The sequence below is a fragment of the Maylandia zebra genome, linkage group LG1, assembly GCF_041146795.1.
Source record: "Maylandia zebra isolate NMK-2024a linkage group LG1, Mzebra_GT3a, whole genome shotgun sequence".
NCBI classification, from domain to species: domain Eukaryota; kingdom Metazoa; phylum Chordata; class Actinopteri; order Cichliformes; family Cichlidae; genus Maylandia; species Maylandia zebra.
In genome coordinates, this window is record NC_135167.1 from 12,996,166 (window position 1) to 13,016,076 (window position 19,911).

The 19,911-nt window shown below is 40.8% G+C and overlaps 1 protein-coding gene across 2 annotated transcripts in view; it reads right to left on the reverse strand.

The window, feature by feature from the left end:
- The window catches only part of tln2a (talin 2a), a 99,953-nt gene that overhangs the window by 19,897 nt on the left and 60,145 nt on the right, over positions 1–19,911 (reverse strand). For both annotated transcript variants that reach the window (XM_004539565.4, XM_076881664.1), the window contains exons 19-40: positions 19,720–19,887; positions 16,885–17,019; positions 16,639–16,798; positions 12,349–12,515; positions 10,045–10,173; positions 9,220–9,333; positions 8,956–9,069; positions 8,388–8,522; positions 8,039–8,167; positions 7,775–7,877; positions 6,838–7,046; positions 5,594–5,713; positions 4,913–5,110; positions 4,623–4,762; positions 3,870–3,963; positions 3,592–3,681; positions 3,370–3,492; positions 3,120–3,263; positions 2,137–2,298; positions 1,743–1,883; positions 1,449–1,630; positions 136–268 (exon numbers count right to left, since the gene is read on the reverse strand). In XM_004539565.4, the coding sequence (XP_004539622.1) occupies positions 136–268; positions 1,449–1,630; positions 1,743–1,883; positions 2,137–2,298; positions 3,120–3,263; positions 3,370–3,492; positions 3,592–3,681; positions 3,870–3,963; positions 4,623–4,762; positions 4,913–5,110; positions 5,594–5,713; positions 6,838–7,046; positions 7,775–7,877; positions 8,039–8,167; positions 8,388–8,522; positions 8,956–9,069; positions 9,220–9,333; positions 10,045–10,173; positions 12,349–12,515; positions 16,639–16,798; positions 16,885–17,019; positions 19,720–19,887 (3,090 nt within the window). The remainder of the gene's footprint in view (positions 1–135; positions 269–1,448; positions 1,631–1,742; positions 1,884–2,136; positions 2,299–3,119; positions 3,264–3,369; positions 3,493–3,591; positions 3,682–3,869; positions 3,964–4,622; positions 4,763–4,912; positions 5,111–5,593; positions 5,714–6,837; positions 7,047–7,774; positions 7,878–8,038; positions 8,168–8,387; positions 8,523–8,955; positions 9,070–9,219; positions 9,334–10,044; positions 10,174–12,348; positions 12,516–16,638; positions 16,799–16,884; positions 17,020–19,719; positions 19,888–19,911) is intronic.

The window sequence follows — 19,911 nt, forward strand, 5'->3', positions numbered from 1 at the left end:
AAAAGTGGAAGTGGGAAAAAAGAAAAGGCAAAAGGAGCAGATTAATATCTACGCAAGTAACAAAAAAAACAAATGAAAACACAGACAAAGTTTGTGTCTGCAAAGATTCGGAGCCATCTTCCGATGGCCGCTTACCTCCAGTGAGATGTCGTCTCTGCTGGGTAAGTTCTGGCTGACAGCGGCCAGAGAGGCCTGCTCAATGTCCCGGATACATTTGTTGATGTTATCAATTGACGAATCGCACTCCCGCTGGCCTGGGGCCTTGTCCCTGCAAACAGGAGAGGAGAAAAAGGGAACCAGAAAGACAAAAATGAGTAATGAAGAAAGGAAAAGACCAGAAGAAGAAATGTTAACATTGGAATTATTAAAACACAGACACATTGCAGGATTTCTATCCCCCCCCTCCCCCTTTCTCTACTGGCTTCCTCGTCTCATTGATGCTCAGGTCACATCTGCCAAACTGTGGCCTGTAGGGTCTCGTCTCTGCATAGGGAGATCAAGCCAGGCAGCAAAATTAGCTTTGAAGCCTTTGATTTGTCTGTGGCTCCGGCCTCATGGGCAGATTAAGTTCGTTAAACATCCATTTCCATGCACGGTGGCACACCAAAAGTAAGACTAAAATAAAACCTCGTCTCTGTGCTTAATGAGGCTGACAAAGTTATGAGCCCGGCTGCTGCAGGATGCTATGTGTATTCTTTGGCCTGAAATATATCACTGAATTCTATTACACTCCCAGTACTGAATTTGCAGTCTAAAAAGGAAGATGGGCGATAAGGGCATCAGAACTGAAAGCGACGCTAAGCCGGCTACGCATGAATGCTAATGTGCAGATGTTCTGAGACGAATGAGAACTTTAACATTCAGTGTGTTTGGTCTCAGGGAATTAGCCTCTCATGGGCATCAGTTTTGTTCTGATCAAGGTCAGGTACAAAACTGTGTGAAAGAGGAGATTAAAAATGTGAGCTGCACAAAACACAAGTGTACGTAACCCCAGGTTACAGCTTTTGGCTGCCCCCTCTCAAGGTGCTTTATACAGCAATACAAGCAGATAAAAAGGGAGCACAAACTGTGTTACGCACAATTCATCACTGCACGGAAATAGACTACAGTGGTGTTGAAGTGCGATAAATTATTAAACTGGTGATTTGGAGTCTTCCTGGGTTGAAAGGGTTTCACAATCCCTGCCAAATCATGATATTATTTTGTTTTTGTTTAAATTCTGCTGCCCTAGCTGTTTGCCCATTTTCAAACCTAAATCTGAACAGATGATGGCACCAACTTCATATTTATCTAACAGACATGAGCAGTATTGATCTCCTCACCTAACCATCAGCAACAAAGTGAATGTACCTATCACCCAAAATGTCAAAGTGTTCCTTAAACCTTTGCATAAACACTCCTGCTGTAGTTTGTCTTTTGCAAGTCTCACTGAATCATTGTTATCTAACCGGATGGCTGTGATGAGACTCTTGATGGAGTCGGAGACAGTACGAGAATGACCGGCCAGGACGGACCACGTGGGCGGGTCTTTTGGGTTGATAACCAATGAGCGTGCGGTTTTGAGCAGATGGGTGGAGCTATCAAGCATAGACCGTGCCGACTGGAGGATGGGCTCCTGTGCTGCAGAGCCCTAAAGAAAAAACAAACTCAATCTAAATTTTGCATAATTTTCCAAATTTTTCTTCAACCGGTAAACTGTAAAAACGCGCAACAGTCCTGCACTAATGTTAACAGAGCCACACCTCAGTGCTGATTTTAGCGGGCACGCTGGCAAACTCTGGGTTGGAAGCAAATGTTGTCAAGTTTTCAACAGCTTCAATTAGTGGAGCCGTGGCGACTCGACACCTGTTCCTGTTTTCCTCTGAGAAATCACCATCTAAAGCCTGGAAAGTGAGAGAATGGAATTTTAAAAAGGGTGTATGAAACAAATAGCATTAAAACTGACTGTATTAAAGTTATCAAAAGCAAGCGCTGAGAATAAATATTTTAAAAAAGACAGACATATTACATAAAAACAGGGATTCCTCCAGGTTATCACACAAGGAAAAGACAGAAATGTTATGTCTAAGCTAAGTTTATAGCTGTACAATGACAATCAGGTCACAGAGTCAAACTTTTGACAAGATAGAAACATACCTTAATTGTTTTGACCAAGTTGGCAGTGCTGTTGGCAACCTCCTTGGCAGACTGCACAAAGTGCCTCTTGGCAACAGGATTGGTTGTCTTAGAAGAAGCGAGACGACAGGCATTGCACAATGCCGAGGTGTGCTTAGCAACGATGGTGGCTGCTGAGAGAACCTGTAAAACAGTAAAATGGTCAATTGTCAGTGATACTGCAGGCATGGGCAATCTTACAACATAAATTCAGGACAGTATCTGTAGCGATAGATCAGATCAAAGCTGACTACTGGAAATACTAGATTTGATATAAGAGGCCCAAATGTACAGCAAATGTACAGTCTTATTATTTTTGTTTTGAACGTTTTCTGGAACTTTTGGCTTCATCAGACAGTCGCCGCAGAGATAAGAAGAAATGAGATGAAAGAAAGTAGGAGAATGCAGTTAAGGTCTGGTTAGCAGGGAATTGACTCAGGAACTCCCTGCAGACGCCCATGTGGTATGTATGCAGTTTTGTGCCATTTCCATTTATTTGAACTAAAAATCATTTACTAATAAAAGATTTTCATTAAAATCTCTGGTATAGACCGATGAGCTGAAATGTGACTTATGTGAGAGTGCTTAAGAAGTTGCATAATTAGACAAAAAGATGTTAATCTTCAACGCAGACAGTTGTTGATGGAAATAAAGGCAATAATAGAGCAAATATTAATATTAGACTTCCAGATCTGCAGGGAAAGCATCTGGCTACCAAACAGTTGGATGCTTCTGCACAGAATATTAAGCAATTCTGAGCAAACGGATAACCGTCTGCTTCAATAATTCTGTTTTCTAGAAATGCTATTCTGAACACATATCAGTCCAACACACTGGTCTGATAATGAATCATACTATAACATCTCTGCAGAACAGCGTAACCACAGTGCTATGTTGGCACTGTATATTACACTTTTATATAATTAACTGGCTTTGGTTGTATATGAGCAGAACAGTGGATATACCTGGGAGGGGCTGCTTTCTGGGTCAACAAGATTCTGACAGGCCATCTGGATTGCTTGGTTGGCTTTAGCAAACTGTATGGGATCCACCAAACCCTGGTGTCCCGCCTGACTGTTAGGGTCTGACACACCCACCAAGTAAGAAGCCTGTGGAAAAATAACACTCATCAAACAGCATTCCCCATAATCACCCCGACTGCTGTTTCTTTATTTGCCCAGGGAGCGTGACAATCGTTGTTCTAACACTCTGTACCTGTCCTGCGGCTTCAGTGAGGCCACACAGGGCTTTAGACGCTGATCCCACACAGTCGCCAAATGCAGACACATCCCCGGTTTTGCAGTTCTGAGAAATGCCAGCCATAGACTCTCCCAGGACCTGAACAGAGAGTCGGCAGAGAAGAAATGGTACGCTTAAGATGCCTAATTGGAAGTGTGCCGTGTGCTTTGTGTCTGTCTGCTTTAGTCAAAAGCCTACCTTCGAGTTCTCCATCACACTCTCGATACAGTCAAAGTAGGAGAGGTCACTGACCGGTTCATTAGGGTTGTCAAGCATTCCTCTGACAGCCTGGGAGATGAATAAAGGTTTTAAAGAAGTTTGAGAGGCTTTTATTTTCACTTTATTCTCATTAGTCAGTGCCAGAAAAGAGAGGCGTCTTATAATCCACAGCTTGTATTGAAACTCGCTGACACCATTGATGATTGCGAATGCTTGATCGCGAATGCTTGATCGCAAGGTGGAAAAGTTTTATTTACCTCCAACTCTCTCAGGGCATTGTCACACTCCTTCTGCCCTGGAGCCTGCTGTGTGCACAGAGTGATCAGCTGGTTGATGCTGTCAGTCACAGCTCTGGCATAGAGAAGAGGAACAAACATCACACTCCAGTCCACGAGAGCGTAAGGGAAACAGGCTTTTATTCTGTGCGCGTCGCTTTTGAAATGTGAGAATTATTCCTGCTTGTTTCTGTGTGCTAATAACACAGCTTATACACTCACCCTTGCAAATACCTACGTCTTTTTTGTTTGTGCAAGCTTATCAATTTCATCCCCTTATCTGATCGTCTCAACATTTTGTTTGCATCTCTCTTTTTGTTTGCTTTTAATTTTTTAAATGACCCGTTTTGGTTGGCAGCTGAAATTGGCCCCATTAAACCCATTAATGAGTATGTTATCATAGCAAGCAGATGTCTGAGTGCATTTTGCTGATAATGTGAAAATCATAACAAAGCCCACTTGCCTTGATAGACGCTTTTACCATATGCTCATTACCGAATGAGTAAAGTGGTAGTTTAAAAAACAGATCTAAACCAATAGCAATAAAATAGAATTATTATGTTCATAGCTTTGAACAGCTAATTATTTGCTGTTAGTCTTATTACCGAACCCTGGACCTTGAGCCTTATATCGACTCTTTGATCTTAAGATCTATCATGAGATACTACCAATCAAATCTGCTGTAAATATTAAAAATCATGGTTTGTGGGTGTGTGTAGGGGCCAGTTGTAGTACCTTGCTGCAGCAGCTAGCAGGTTCTTGGCGTTTGCTGCTGCTGGGTCCACAGACAGACTTTTAGCAGCCAACAGCAGTTTGCTAGAAGCCATGGAGATGTTCTTCAGGTTACCAATCACCTGCACCTGGTCGTCCTTTTTCTAGAATGACACACACACACAAGCGTGTGAAAATACATTTCAAAGGAGTCTGAAGTCTTTGTCTCTTTACTGGGATATCTGAGTTGTGATACGTGCTACTACTGTCTTAATATTGATGACCAGATGTTGGAATTGAGATACAAAACCAACCTGAGTGTGCCCAGCCATCTCGATGCCAGCATCCAGGAACTCATCAAAGTCTTGGCTGAACTTTCCAGAGGCCACAGCCAGCTGGCTGCTGGAGCCTCTGGAGGCGTGGACCACCTCGCCCGCTGACTGGTTTAGTTCAGCTGCTGTTTGGTTGAGCTCACTCTGGGCCTCCTGGAATGACTTTGAGGCGGGTGGGATCTGAAGGCAGCACAAAATAGAATGATTCAAGATGAAAGAAATTAAATTATTTGTAAGCGTCAGAGTAATATCTAACAGTTCCCCAATGCATTTACAGCAGGTGTATCAGCAATAATGATGTCACTTTAGTGCTAACCCTATAAACTGAAAACTGTCTGTAAACCAAAACATGTTCAGTCTTAAATTTGAAACTTGACAAATGTCTAAAAAGCAATAGAAATGTAAATCATGCCCCTTTCCTGACTTGCATGCTTAAATGAAATCAGGTTTACACTCCCGTCAGATGAACAACGCTGCTGAATGATTTAAAAGTGGTCACTAAAGAATGCTTGAAATGATATTTAAAAGGTCAATCCTGCTCTTAACTTGTACGCGTCATTAATCACATATTTCTCGAGGTTGTTTCTTTTTTTCCCTCCCGCCGTGGGAACGGAAAGCAATCTGTGATGCCGATGTTGTGCCGGCAGAGCTCCGATGACTCACGGTTTCAATCAGTAGCTTCTTGCTGGCCTCTCCGATGCTCTTGAGAGCCATGTCCACATCCTTCTGGCCAGGTAGACAGTTAACGCAGTTGTTTAGGGAATGAGACACAGCCTTCGCCACCTGAAACACACAGCAAACTGGGTTAGGAGGGTGGGCACAGGTGGACAAGCTAATCTAGAAATCCAAACTCAAAACGTTAATGAGCATAGCAATTATCCCCAAAAAGTGCCAGTTGTCCATAAGGCTGAAAAGGTTTTTGTCAGATGTAGTGAGACTGTTCAGCTGTCACGCCTCTGAAAACAAACATTTTTCACTTCAAACTGCTGCACTTTTTAATAGACTTATGGAGCAGGCCATTATTTTTATTTTAAAGGGTCATTTATTGTATAGTTGATTAGTTTATAGAATTTTTTTATTACATTCATTTGTTGTACTACTTTTATTTGTATATTTTATTTAAGCCATTACTTATTTTCATAGACCTGAGTCTTAAGAAACTGTCTCATTCTGTCATGTTTCTTCATGGAAAATAACAGAATTTTTTTCCATCATAAATATCACATAGCGACCCCTGAAGCACACAACAACATGACATCTCAGTGAAGCAGTTCAAAGATAACAGAGAGGCTCGCACATCCAAAATTTTTTTGTTTTACTAAACATTTCCAAAAGGTCTTAGATAACACTAATTGGTTATTCTAATATTCATTTTTCTCCATTGATACCACATCATTTATTCATTTTGAGTGGAAAACACCTGGGCAACGAGGTATAAATAATTAAAATACTTTGCAATAAATTGCCACCTGGTTTATTATAGAGCTACTTGCTAAATTTGACAGGTGTTCACTTGACTGCATCACCAAGCAGACGTAGATATCCTTCTAAACGTAAATATTCAACTAAACATATTAACCAAAAGAAAGAAAGGCTGATTAATAAATATATTAAACAAAAACAGAACCTGGTTTCATCTTTAAAAGTCACATCGTGTAAATTCACAACATATTCAGTAAGATCTATTATTAAACTTCCTGTTCAATTCCTCCGTGAGTCCCAGGGGAAAAATATTACTTTTAACAGTGTATTTCATTTAGTTCATGATTGTTCAGGAGTTTATTTTGATGACTTTACTTTTAAGGCACAGGTGCCATAATCTGAAAGGAAGCCGAGGGCTGCACCGAGCCTTCCTGCCATCTGCAGTGTTGGACTCCATAACCTCGAGCAATTCTGAACCATCTCACCTGTGCCAGTCTCTGCTGGCTCTCAGCGTCTCCGGGGGAAATCAGTGCCTGCTTAGCCTCATGTATGAGAAGCGCAGAGCCCTCCATAACGTCACGGGCCGAGTCCAACATGGCAGCCGCGCCCTTGGGCTCCGTGGTGGAAGCAGCAACGCCACGGGCTGCTTGGGCGAGTGTTTTTAGAGCCTGAGCTGTCTCTCTGGCTGCTATTCCTACACGCACGATGATCAGAGGTAAGAGAGAGTACAAATGTAACTGACACAGAGGCATCACAGTGCGTTATTAAAGCTATGACACTTTGTGACAAGACAGTGTTCACTGTCATCTTCGAGTCATAAAAATTTGTAATGGCATTTGTTAAAGGCACAAAAAGTAATTCTTCTGTCTCGAGAAATGTGAAGCAACAAGCAACAAGGTGCCATGAGGCTCTTTCCCCTCACAGACAGGAACCGACAATGAGAGTCTCATGAGAAATGTGACATCTCATCCACAACAAATTAGCTGGATAGGATAAAACAAATGGAATGAAGCCATATTATGGTTCGGATAACAAGATTACTCAAGGGGGAGGAAAAAGGAAAAACGGGTTCCAGGCGATGGGTGCATTTCTCCTCTGGTTCATTGGGCTGTGCTCTAACCGAGGATACTGTTAAAGCTAATGAAATCACCAGCGAGCCTTGTGTGTGCTACATTCTGGAGAGCAAAGCAAGAGAAAATAGCACAGGATGAACTTGAGAAAGGTCAAGACAACTAGTGACCATAAATTCAGCTCATTAAGGTGCGACATCAAGCTGCGGGTCTAGTTGGTTTATAATAAAGAAGTAGGCCTTCTTGAGGCAATAGATGAAAGGTTGTATGTGGTTTCCTAAAACGATAAAGATTTCTTCCTCTTGCCTCGGTTTGACGGTTTTTTTACTAGAATGATGTCAGCAGTACCAACCTGTGTAGTGTTCATTTCCTTGTGCAGCACAGGTGAGCAGCTGAGCCATAGAGGATCCCACAGACTTGGAGGTGCTTCCCAGATCCTGAGCACACTTCTCCAGCTAGAGAAAGGGGGGGGGGGCTTTGTATTTTAGTAACTGAAAACAGAATATTAGTCTGCAAACTCACTTCTGACATGCTCATGCACTGGCAGCATGAGCATGTCTTGAATCTAGTGCAGCTGAGTCCCGACTCTGCTTTATGGGGCTACAATGTTTCTTACTGATTCTCCAGGAAGTGGTTTTAGTTGGGCATTCACAGCAGTCATCTTGGCATCTTGTAGCTCACTTCTTAGGGTCTGGATGGCTGTAAGGGCAGAGTCTATCTCCATGGGGCCACAAGCTTCATGAGCCTAGAAACAAAAGCAAGTATATGGCATATGTCTATATGGCTTTTTGTCTGTTCCTATGAGGTCTAAAATTTGTATATGAACCACAAAGGTAAAATATTTTCTTGCACATGCGATCTGCATGTCCAAAATCCAGTCATTTTGTGAATACTATGCATGCAAGAATAAATTCCTACATGCACACATGGGAATGCAAGAATTCCCGTGCGTGTCTATGCTCTACCTTCTGTGCAGACGTCCTCAGCTCCGCCAGGCAGGTGGCCAGGTTCTTGGCACACTGACCCAGTTGCATGGCTGCAGCCTGATCAGTCACCGTGGGAACAGATGACTTGGCCGAGGTCACCATCTTACTGCCAGGCTGCAGAGAGAGAGAGATGTGGGGAAAAACCCCCCCAAAAAACATTAATTTAAATTTTAATAAAATTGTATTTATTTAAATCGTATAGGGCTCAACGGAACGCGTTCCCTTAGAGAATCAAGCAACCAGTGCACTGTGTAGTTCACAGACTTGTTGATATTTCTTCAAAGGGTATTATGTGGGGCTCTGAAACCCCAGTTAGGTATTTAACACATAATACCATCACACCAGCATTTCTGTAACCGCCCGCTAACACCAAAAAGAGGTTACCGGCCTATTTTTAACGTCCCCACATGACAGAAGCACTATTTATACTTTTAGCCTGGTTTCCAATGTAGGACTGAAGTTACCCAGTACGAGTGCGGGCACATAAACTTTTAACAATCCCCACACCAGCAAAACAGGCAAACCAAAAGATCATAAAGGGCTGCACCTGTAAGAAGTTCTGGCTGGCAATAATGAGGGCCAACTGTGCACTCAGGTCCTCCGGTTTGGCCTGACTGCCACGGACTCCCTGGACAAGCTGTGGGATGTGATCTGCAACTGCCTACACACACAAACATGGAGACACATTACCATAAAGATATGAAAGAAACATAGTATGAAGCACAAAGTTTCAATGCAGTTCACATTAAAAAAAAAAGAAGCCAAAACCACCAAAAATAAATGGCACCCTGCTGTTAGCAACATCCCTCACCTTACAACTCTGCACCAGCTGCTGGTGAGCAGCTGTGTTCTTGTTGGAGGCGGCGGCGTTTTGAGCAGCGGCGATTGTCTGTGTGGCTGCAGCTGCAGCTTGCTTGGCAGCATTCTGAGGAATAATGACAAGACCCACACAAACGTCACATGTAGAATATGGTTTCGCAGTCACGGTGTCACACTCTCTTCACTCCTCTGCTTCTGGATGCTGAAATGGTAAATATGCTGCTAAATATGCAGCATAAAAGACTAATAATTAAGAGTGGGACTTGTGTTTCCATACATTTTCTTCCTATATTTAAAAAAAAAAAAAAAAAAAAAAGGCGTTATGTAAAAAGACTATGTACAAGGAAAGTGCATTTAAAAAATGAAATTAAATAAACAAAATCAGGTGAATTTTAGAAATCCTTCTGAACGAGCTCAACATTATTATTTGAGGCGATATTGAGTTGTGAGTCAAGCAACCTTAAGGCATACGAGCAACTTTCGATCCATTTCGATTGCACTTCTTTTCCCATTTCAGGCAAAAAGAAAGAAATAAACAAACTGAAGCAAATATTTAAAACCTGACATTTAAATGGTGAAAACAGCTTAGTAAACATCAAAATCTCATCTTCCCTAATCTTTGGTGCCTCATTTGAACTTTGTAGACGGTGACACAGTATCCTAATACTAATACAACTTTAGAGATGGTGACATTTAGAATTGGTGCTGGAGATAGCACGATATCACCTCTCAGGCTAAATTCAGGAAGAAATATCATCTGTCTGTGGTAGCTTATTCACTTGGGTCGATGTGCAACTGCTAATTTTGCTCTGCTGACCTCCAGTCTGTTGATCAGTTTCTTCTTGATGGCATTCTGAGCAGCAGCATTAGTGGCCACACGCAGCCCCTCTGCAGCCTCCCTCAGTCTCTGCTGCTGGTCTTCATTTTCTGGGTAGGCTGCTGCTCCCTGAGAACACACACACAGATAAGCCTATACATGACAGATAGGCAAGGCAGGAAGAAATAATCTTAGAACGTCCAGTCCCGAGAAATCTTTGAAAATGACTTTCCCACTGCTCAACCTGATGCAAACAATCATTTCTTTGTAGACGGCTAAATGTCAGGAGCTGTTGTTTATTCATATCAAGAAGCTTTTCCATCTTCCTGTTTATACATACAGCGGTACATGTTTACTGGGTACTCGCACCTTCCCGTCTCCTGCTGTTGGAGAGAAAGCTCAGCCTTCTGCCATTAAGTTAATTAATGGGGAGCATCACCTGCAGCTACACAGAGAGGAAGGTGTGCATAACAACACATGTCATTAAAGAAATATTTAACCTCACTGATGCTACTGGCAGAAGTCACTGCAACCCAATATATCACGAGCACACAGACAAAAACAAAACTAATTTTGTGCTCCAAGAGCATTAATCAGAGTTAAAATGTTGTTAGTAACCGGTTTCGAGTCGGTGCAGTTTGCAGCTGTCATCAGCCTGTTGGCAACTGCTGACACCATTTAAATAGAGCAGCCAATTTGCATAATTATTAGAAAGTGATGTTTTCCACAGGGTGTAACAACACTTTGCAAGAAAGAATTCATCCTGGGGAACTAGTCTTTAAAATCCGAGATTGTTTAATAGCAGCATGGTACGCGAGTTTCAGCAAGTCAACAGTGCTCAAGCATCAGCATTGATTTTACAATTTGGAGCAAAAGAAATAAGCTAAATATGCTAAACCCATTACCAAGGCAATGGTTGGCTAAGGTCTCAGCTTCCATTCACACGGATAAACATACAGCTGTGATGGTGATAAGTCTGGCATCAGACTCTACCAACCAGCTGGAGGGCATCATTTAATTTTCATGGTGGAAGTTGAGAGTTATTAATATCAGCGTGAGATTCTGTTGAAAGATAACGGGACCGATGTCGAAAGATAGCAGATAAATAATTTGGATAGAAGACGATGAGATAAGAGGCAAAGCTAAGCCTGACCTCAAAAGTCTGGGGAGAATCAATTTTGATGTCCAGGCAATTTTAATGTTGCTTTCATAAAAAAGTTATGAAGTAATAAGTAGATGAGAGAAAACTAAACAATATATTGCTTCAGACCAATTCTGTGAATTTTACACTTTAGTTGATTATTGTTTCTGTACTTCAAAGTAATTCCTAATCTCAACTATTGCTGTTTACCAGAGGAAGGTTTAAGGGAGCAGGATTTTCTTCATTTCATTTCAAAGTATAATTTGTTACTCAGTGAGCTCCAAAACTGCCTGAATGTTAGAAATTTTAGCAATATAAAAGTCACTATTCACACAACTCCAAGTGTCTATAAATCAACTAAACAAGGCCTAGATTTTTAATGTGTAATTTCAAAGTATTTAAAATAAAATAACTCTAACACACAAACTCTACAAGTACAAAAGAATGAGCAGTGTCACTAAACCACCAACGCTAATTCACAACATTAACCAACAACAATTCAATATGCAGCTTAACAAGAAGACTGACCCTGTAGATGTTGACTTTGAGAAAAGCATCCTAGAAATAAGGATCAAGAGGGGCTTTTTTTCTTTTTAAATTGAAAAAGTTTTTAAGGTCATCTTTTATTAAAGAATTAGAACCGTGCCAACAAGACCAAGCAGAATAACCTCTCTCCCCTTTGTGTGAACACACACACCTACCTCCCTCTTGGGGTCTCTGGTTCTGCTTCTTTCCCCTCTGCTGTCACTATAAAGGTCATTTTATACATACCGGAGAAGCAAAGCCAAGCCCACTGGATCTTTACACAATCTTAAAAATGCCATTACTGAGATTAAAATGAAATCTTTAGCTCAGTTCAGTCTTTTTGGGGACAGAATAGGTATCAAAGCCAAATTCCAAAAAAGATAAACAGGCATGTTTTTGAAATTTTAGCCTAAGGAGAATTGGAAGGTTGCTGGTTCGATACCTGGCTGCTCCACTCTGCATACTAAAGGGGCAAGATGATGAACCCTGAGTTGCCACTGATCCCTTGATCGCAGAGTGATTATTAGATGGAAAGCACTTAGATGCAAAAAAAAGTGCTGTGCGTAGGATAAAGTGTTTTGATTGCTCAAGTCGACTAAAAAAAAGTCCATTCACCATTTAATAAATATGATTCTTACCTTTGCTGCCTCCACCATCCTTGCTGTGGCATCAGCCAACAATTTAGCAGCTGCCAGCAACTTCTTAGAATTGTCGACGTCGACCTCGGCTTCTGCATCGGACCTCATGGCATTCACCAAATCGGAGGTGGCCTGAGCCAAGACTCGAGCCTGACGCACCATCTCTCCTGAGAAACGCAGCGACGGATTAAAGAGGAGAGATGAGGGGAAACAGAGACATGGGTAAATGTAGAAGTCATACTAATGACAGGCTCCTTTAATCCCTCCTCGTGGAGTGGTTTTCTCAATGAATGGATTAAAATTATGTCAGTGAATGTTTCCCACTAATGTGATGTATAACCCTACAAATTATGAACAAGAGGTATTTTAAACACCAAGATGTACAACCATGCACTAGCAAAAGCAAAAAAGCAAAAATGGTTCAACAAAGTATGAAATTCTGGCTTAGGAGGAATAAAATAACACAAAAAAATAATACTGGCTTTGGAATTTTGTTCAATTTCAGGAGCCCAGTGATGGACTAAGGATCTATACAGGGTGTACACAGCCTCTCCCAATGTCAGCTGGGACAGAATCGAGTCCCTTCCCAAAAAAGACCGGGTGGTTGCTTGTTTTTAAGAAACCTGTACTGGGTACTTTTAGATCTCTTTACTGCAAATGCTTCCAAGTTTACTGAATAATGAACAATTTGGATAACAGCATTTAAAATTTCTTTAACCACTTGCAATATTAGTCAAACCCTTCTCAACAACTGCTTTCTTTTGTACTGATTAGTGATAACGATGCAATAATGTTCCCATGCTGGCAAACCCTAGCGGAGCAGATAAACATTTTAACAAGACAGTATTGATTTTTAAATTTGAAATATTTTAATTTTCTATCAGTAAGACAACATAAAAGATCCCCTTCAGACATTTAAGCTTATATAAAATTTACACTGCTTTGAGCAATCTTTTTGTTTCTGTGGTTTTGCCACAAAAAAGCTCAATTAACTAAAAGGCAGAAATCTTTACAAAGATTCAAGTTTCACTAATACAAGCACGACTCCAGCTACATTATTAAAAGAGATGCATATGAGGTATAAGCACTGCGATGAGTGAACATCAGCTTTTAAACAACATGTGATATTAGAAATCCTGCTTGCAGGTACACATGTTTTCAGGTGAGCTCAGGGAAACGTTCAAAAGAATCAGATAAAATCCCTCTGGTGTCAAAGTGGAAAGAAAAAAGCCCAACAGATGTAACATTGATCAAAAGACCTTTTTTGATGGAAATTTTAAACCCAAGAAAGTATAAGGTAAGATACAGAATTTTTAAGCTTCCTTATTGTGCATTCACTTGTATTACCACGGTCTGAAGTAATAAATATGACTGAGGTGTAACAAGGGCCCTTTAAAAGAGAGCCTGGTGGGAGAGAAAGAAAATATACAAACATGTTTCACTCTGTGTGGGTGAAGAGCTGTATTCCTAATAAGATCTGGAGGACTTTATATCTCCCTTGTGACACACAAAGAAACCAGTGAATGTAAATATTACTAGCACATTTCAAACTTTCCTAGACTAAGACTAAGATTACAGACTAAAATAGGGCTGTGCGATAAGACTATAATCTCATATCCCGATATTAAGACACCTATCGTCCGATAACGATATAAATCACAAAAGTGTAACATTTTCTGTAAATTCTGTGAATCTCCGGCAGCTCGACTTGCAGGAAGTGTTTCCAGCTGGGCGTCGTGTACCTGGAGTCGAGTGTTTTAACCGATGCATGAAACGATACATTTTTAGACATAAGTTGTAACAGCCGCCGTTTGCTTTGTGAGTATTTATTACACGGCGTGCTGCGGGGGAAAGCCTGTTCTAACGTTTGAGTCTAAGGTTTATTTTTTAGCACCTGACCGCTCTTTTTTGCTTCTCATCCGTAAACACTCGTCATCTTTCACGTGATTCAGTTTATTTTGAAAAGTCTCAACAGGATCTTGAGCTTTATCGTGAAAGGTTTATGTGGAACAAGCGGACACGCGGTGGTTTTACCGTCGTTGTTGCTAACGACAGCACATAAAAACAAACGCTTGTCTGTCTGTAGTGTGGTTATATTAAATCTAAGAGAAAGAGAGAACTTTAAGAAATTAATATAACCACTACAGTGACCATCAAAATAATGAAAAAATATTGCCCTAAACAGTTTATTTTGCGACACCACGAAACAAACGATAGCGTAAAATGAAACGATAGACGTTTTTATGTCTGTGAAGGTTCTCAGTCATCCAGGTCATCGTAGTCAAAAGAGTTTGTCAAGCTCTTTTGTCTATCGTCAAAAGCTCTTTTGACGATAGACGTTTTTATATCGTCATATCGAACAGCCCTAGACTAAAATATTTAAAAAATAAAAAATGATGAAAGAAATTATTGTTTATAATCTATGTGCCAAAGACACACACCCTAAAAGCTACTTTACGATAAGCCTCTGTAATTCATGTGACTGTCTAAGGTGATCCTTCAACCTGACACTACTGACAGAGCGACTCTTTTAATGCTCTTCACACTTTATCTTTTTTATACTGGGTGTGACATAACATAACATACCGTCTTTGACAACCAGTTCAAAGGCGGCGTTTTCTGTCGTTCTTTTATTTAGCTCTCAGAAGAATAAACAGCAATTTCTACTGTCAGGCCAATCACTTTGTCAGAGCTGACCTCTAGGCCCTGACATTCTCAGTGCATCTATATCCATCTATTGGTCTTTCTCTACTGTCAGGCTTGTTAAAATCACTGTCAGCTTTTCTCTGTGGACTCACAACGCCTGACAGGAGTCTATTCAAACCCAGCATCACATCAGTCTGTCAGAGGAGAAGACAGGAAGAGGCACAGATACACAAAAGCATCTACTCAGGGACTGCAAGCCTTAGAGATGTGGTAAGCCAGTTTTTTTTTAAAGAAAAATGCACCTACTGGCACTGTTTTAATGTATTTGTCTATTTAAACTCAAACTTCTTAGAATAACAGGTTGAGTTTCACATTTTTAGCTCTAGAGTAGGCTGTGGTAACTATTTATATACTTATGGCTGGTTCTTTGGAGGATGCTTCAGGCCGATTCAGCTCTCATGGGTTAAAAGTGTTGATAAGTCAACGCTGACACTTGATTTCACTTGGACAGCTTAGATGGCACTTATCAGCTAGTAGCTGTGAGCTTTGCCTACAAGCCAATGAATGTGTTTTAGTCATTGTTTCATTTCTTCGTGTTCATTTTTCCCCCTTCTCCAGATTATCAGCAATTACTTTCATAATACTTCTAAATTTGGATGATGGAAACAGGTCATCAGCAAGACAAAGACACATAACATGTTTACTTTATAACTGTCTCCGTTTTAGCATATTAGCATGCTGAGTTTTCTAAATGAGCACTTGACCCAGAGTTGAAGATGATCTGGTCGCCCCACCAGTTCATCTGCCTCCATCCTCTTTTGTCACATCAGTCATGAATTTTTTTTGTGGTCTTTCTCTTTTCCTCGTGCCCAACAGCTCCATCTTCAATATCCTTTGTCCATTGTATCTGCACATGTCCAAACTGTCTCATGTCTTCAAACCGCTAAACCTGCACCGTCTCTCTGATGTCCCCGTTTCTAATCCTGTCCATCCTGGTCAATCGCAACAACAATCTCAGCATCCACAAATCTGCCTCCTTTTTTTTGTTTAAATCAGTGTCACTGTCTCCAAACCATCATAGCAGGTCTCACTACCACCTTGTAAACCTTCACCTGTCACAAATTACCCATGACGCTCACACTGTCCATTGCTTAGGATGACTGACCCCAGGTATTTAACTTGCTTCTTCACCTGTCCACTTGCCTCTCTTTCACACACTGGCTCTTACAGACTTTAATTCCTCTTCTATCTAGAGCATACTTGCACCTGCTTCCTACTCTTACTACAGAGCACAATGTCACCTGTGAGCATCCGAGTCCATGGAGACTCCTGCCTGCCCTCATCTGTCAACCTGCTCATCACCATCACAAACAAGAAGGGGCTCAGAGCTGATCCCTGATGTAATCTCACCACCACCTTGGACCCATCTGTCACGTCTAGCACATACCTCATCACTTTCTCACTGCCTCCTCATACATGCCCTACACCACACTCATATACAGCACTTGTCCGTCACTCCTGTCGTCCTCATACAATACCACCCTTCCTGACTTCAAGTGAGGAAGAGTGGCACTGTACATGCACTGAATGCACAGCATATTTCAGATTTTAGAGTACTAGAAAATTCTCCTCAATTGGACTCACCAGCATCTCCCATTGAGCTGAAAATACTCTCAGTGACAGTCATAATGGTGTCCGTTGCCTGGTCATAGCGCCCAATCGGTTCTCCCCTTGAGGTGTACTGACGAACGTGTTGCAGGAGATCTCCTAAAGCCTGGCTAACCACGCTGGCTGCTGCACTCACCTTTAACACAAGAGATTCATTGTTTATTATTCCACCAGGCAGCAAAAGGTTTAGCGCAATGTTGATCTAAACTAAACCAAACTAACCTGCTTGAGAAGTTCGCCATCTTCTGTGGCTGAAAGGCAGGCCTGGACGCAGCTTTCCACCGAGCGGTCGACAAGCTTTCCAGCTTCAATTAACTGCTCTTGGCAAACTGGAGAACTGATAGTTGGGCTTACCACCTACGTCAACATAAAGATGAAAAAGAATATATATAATTACCTCTTTTGTGTGAGAAATGTAACACAAAAACATTTTTTTTTAAATAAAAAGGCCTCAAATCCAAACAGGAACCTGGAATAAATGAACCACTTTAACACTCTTTCATCATTAATTAAACAAAAAACCAAAGAACAGAGAAAACATAAATTTAAAAGGACTTCAGCATATGGCTGTCATCACGCTGATATGAACAGAGGTGAGGATTGGCTTTGTAAATGCAACTATTCAGATTAGGAGCCGGCAGGGCATTTAAACTAATTAGAGACATGTGGGCTGTACAATTACAGATGCACAAATATGATGAGGGCACAGGGTATTTATCAGTGCCTTAGCGTATACTGATTTTTTTTCCCCCACTATAAAAATGGAAGTTTGCGCTGCAGAAAAAATGATAGGAGATTCTAATATTTGAGGAAATCATTTAGTTTTTATTAAATCTACAACACGGTTTTGTGATTATATCGCAAAGAGGAAACCAAATGCAGTCTTTCCCAAGTGTTTTTCTTGTAAAATTGTAAGTGTAATATTCACATCCAAGACAAAATAAACGCCAAGAAAATCCCCATTATTCAATCATCATTTCTAAAAAACAAGCATCATATTTAATGTATCTCATGGAAATACTGCTTGATGCGAGCCATTTAGAATAGCTTTGAAAACTTCTGTCTGAAAAGATTACAGAAAAAACAAAATAAAACCGCAGGGCAATTTAAAAATGAATCCAGTACATAGTTTACACAACCAAGCACTGACACCGAGTACTGTCTGCAGCACATGTAGCTGAGTAGTATCACAACTGAGGAGATGATGGCATTGCTTAAGTTTTTGAAATAAACAATTAACCCATAATTTTCCATATTGTACACACAAAGAATTTTGTTGGATCTTCACTATAATATACACAATCTCTATCTGCTTGTTTATGAACTCTTCCTGCGTGATTAATAGTTAAGCCAAACTTAGTACACAGGTACATCTTTGGCCCTTAAGGGTTCAAATAGGGTGCAAATAATTACATCATCATGTTGCCCAACAACCACCAACCAATGAGCTGAAATGACCCATTTGCAACATTTATGTATCTGTAACATCTTATGAAAGCATTACATCCTTTTAATTTCTTGAAAATAATGTCTTGAATCCATAAATCGTCAACGTTATTTATATACCGAATCACATTGCCTGGCATCCACCTAACAATGTACTAGCGCAGGACCTGAGCATTGGAGGGGATCAACAAAAATGGTTTCATTACGATACTTTCTCGCTCCTTCTTATTATGTATATCAGTTTATAAACAGACCAAACAATACTGTTGCATGGGCATGTACTAGTATATTAAAATCTGATCCAGTAAAAGGACTAGGATGTTACAATCCCTGACAAAGCATTGCTTTAAATGGAGAAAATCTTGGGGGATGGGTGTCATGAGGAAAAGCAGCCCAGAAACTTTACCCGCCGCACACATTGTTGTGTGCCTCAAGTTTCGTTCTTTTACCCAAGCTAATCTGCCAGTTTTCCTTGGTTAGGTTTAGGGATTAGAGATCTGATCTTAGTAGCTAAAAATTGGAAAACTTGTACCTGGCAGACTCTCTTTGTAAATCATTCAACATTTCCATGTTTTTGTCTTTCCTTTGTTACTCATGTTATAAGCTCTTTTAGCTAGCAAACCCAAAGCTACTGTCATTCAGAACATCAAATCTGACCTTAATATCCAGCATCTGCTTGACTCAGTTAAGGACAGAGTTATGGGGAGTGGTCACCAAAAACATGCCAATTAGGTTGTTTTTTTTAATGGATTAACTATATATGAACCTTATTATAAACATAATAAATGTAATCTTTTTCGCCAACACTTGCAGTCAAAGTAAATGACGCTTACAACTCACAACCTCCACTACTTTGTTGTATTAACTAAAAACAGGAAAGAAGTGGGAGCATTTATGTCTGTTGGTTTGGTCCAATATTAGTAATGCTGGATGTAAAATAAAACATTTTCTTCCATCGGCTGTGTGTGGGGAGAACACAGTGAAGAGTAAAGGAAAGACAAGTGATCTGTTTCACGCACGCACACACACACACACACACACACACACACACACACACACACACACACACACAAAAAGACTGAAAAAGTTACTGATCCACATGTCTAAAGAAGAAGAGACAGACAAGAAGATATCATAATTAATACTATTTCCGATGTTCAGCTGATTCAGGTATATCCTACATTAATTCTCTTCAGGCTGTAAGGGGGCAATCAACTCCCCAGGCTGTCTTTTCCCCCCCATTTGGCTCACATAGTTTTGATTATGGAGCGTGGACAGTTTAAGCTAAACGCAATGAATTGTTGTCAGTGTCACAGAGGGCCGATGGAGCAACGGAAAATATCTCTCAACCAGGAGTGAGATAGGAACTTCCGTGCTAAATCCCCTAACATTGAAGATCTATGTTTAGTTTATGGAATACATGCAGGAATATTAAAACAGCGGATGATATTTCAAAGTTGTATTCCTTAAAAGCCAGTACTGGTGTAGGCCCAAAAATGTAATATCGATCAAGTTTTTAAAAATATATGATTCATGCTTGTGACGACCGGTGAAGGAACAGAGCTCTTCACTTTCATTTCATATCACATCCAACAAAGCATATTTTTGTACCTTGGCACATGCCACCAGCTGAGAGGTGGACAGGGCACACTGTGTGGCTGCAGCAATGACCCGGTTCTGAAGGACGGTGTCCTCTGCAACCTGGGCCACATTCTTGGCCTTCAGCACCAACATGGCTGCTGCATTGGCCACTGCTTTCGCCAGATTCATCAGGACATCCTGTAAAGCAACAAACATAGAAAA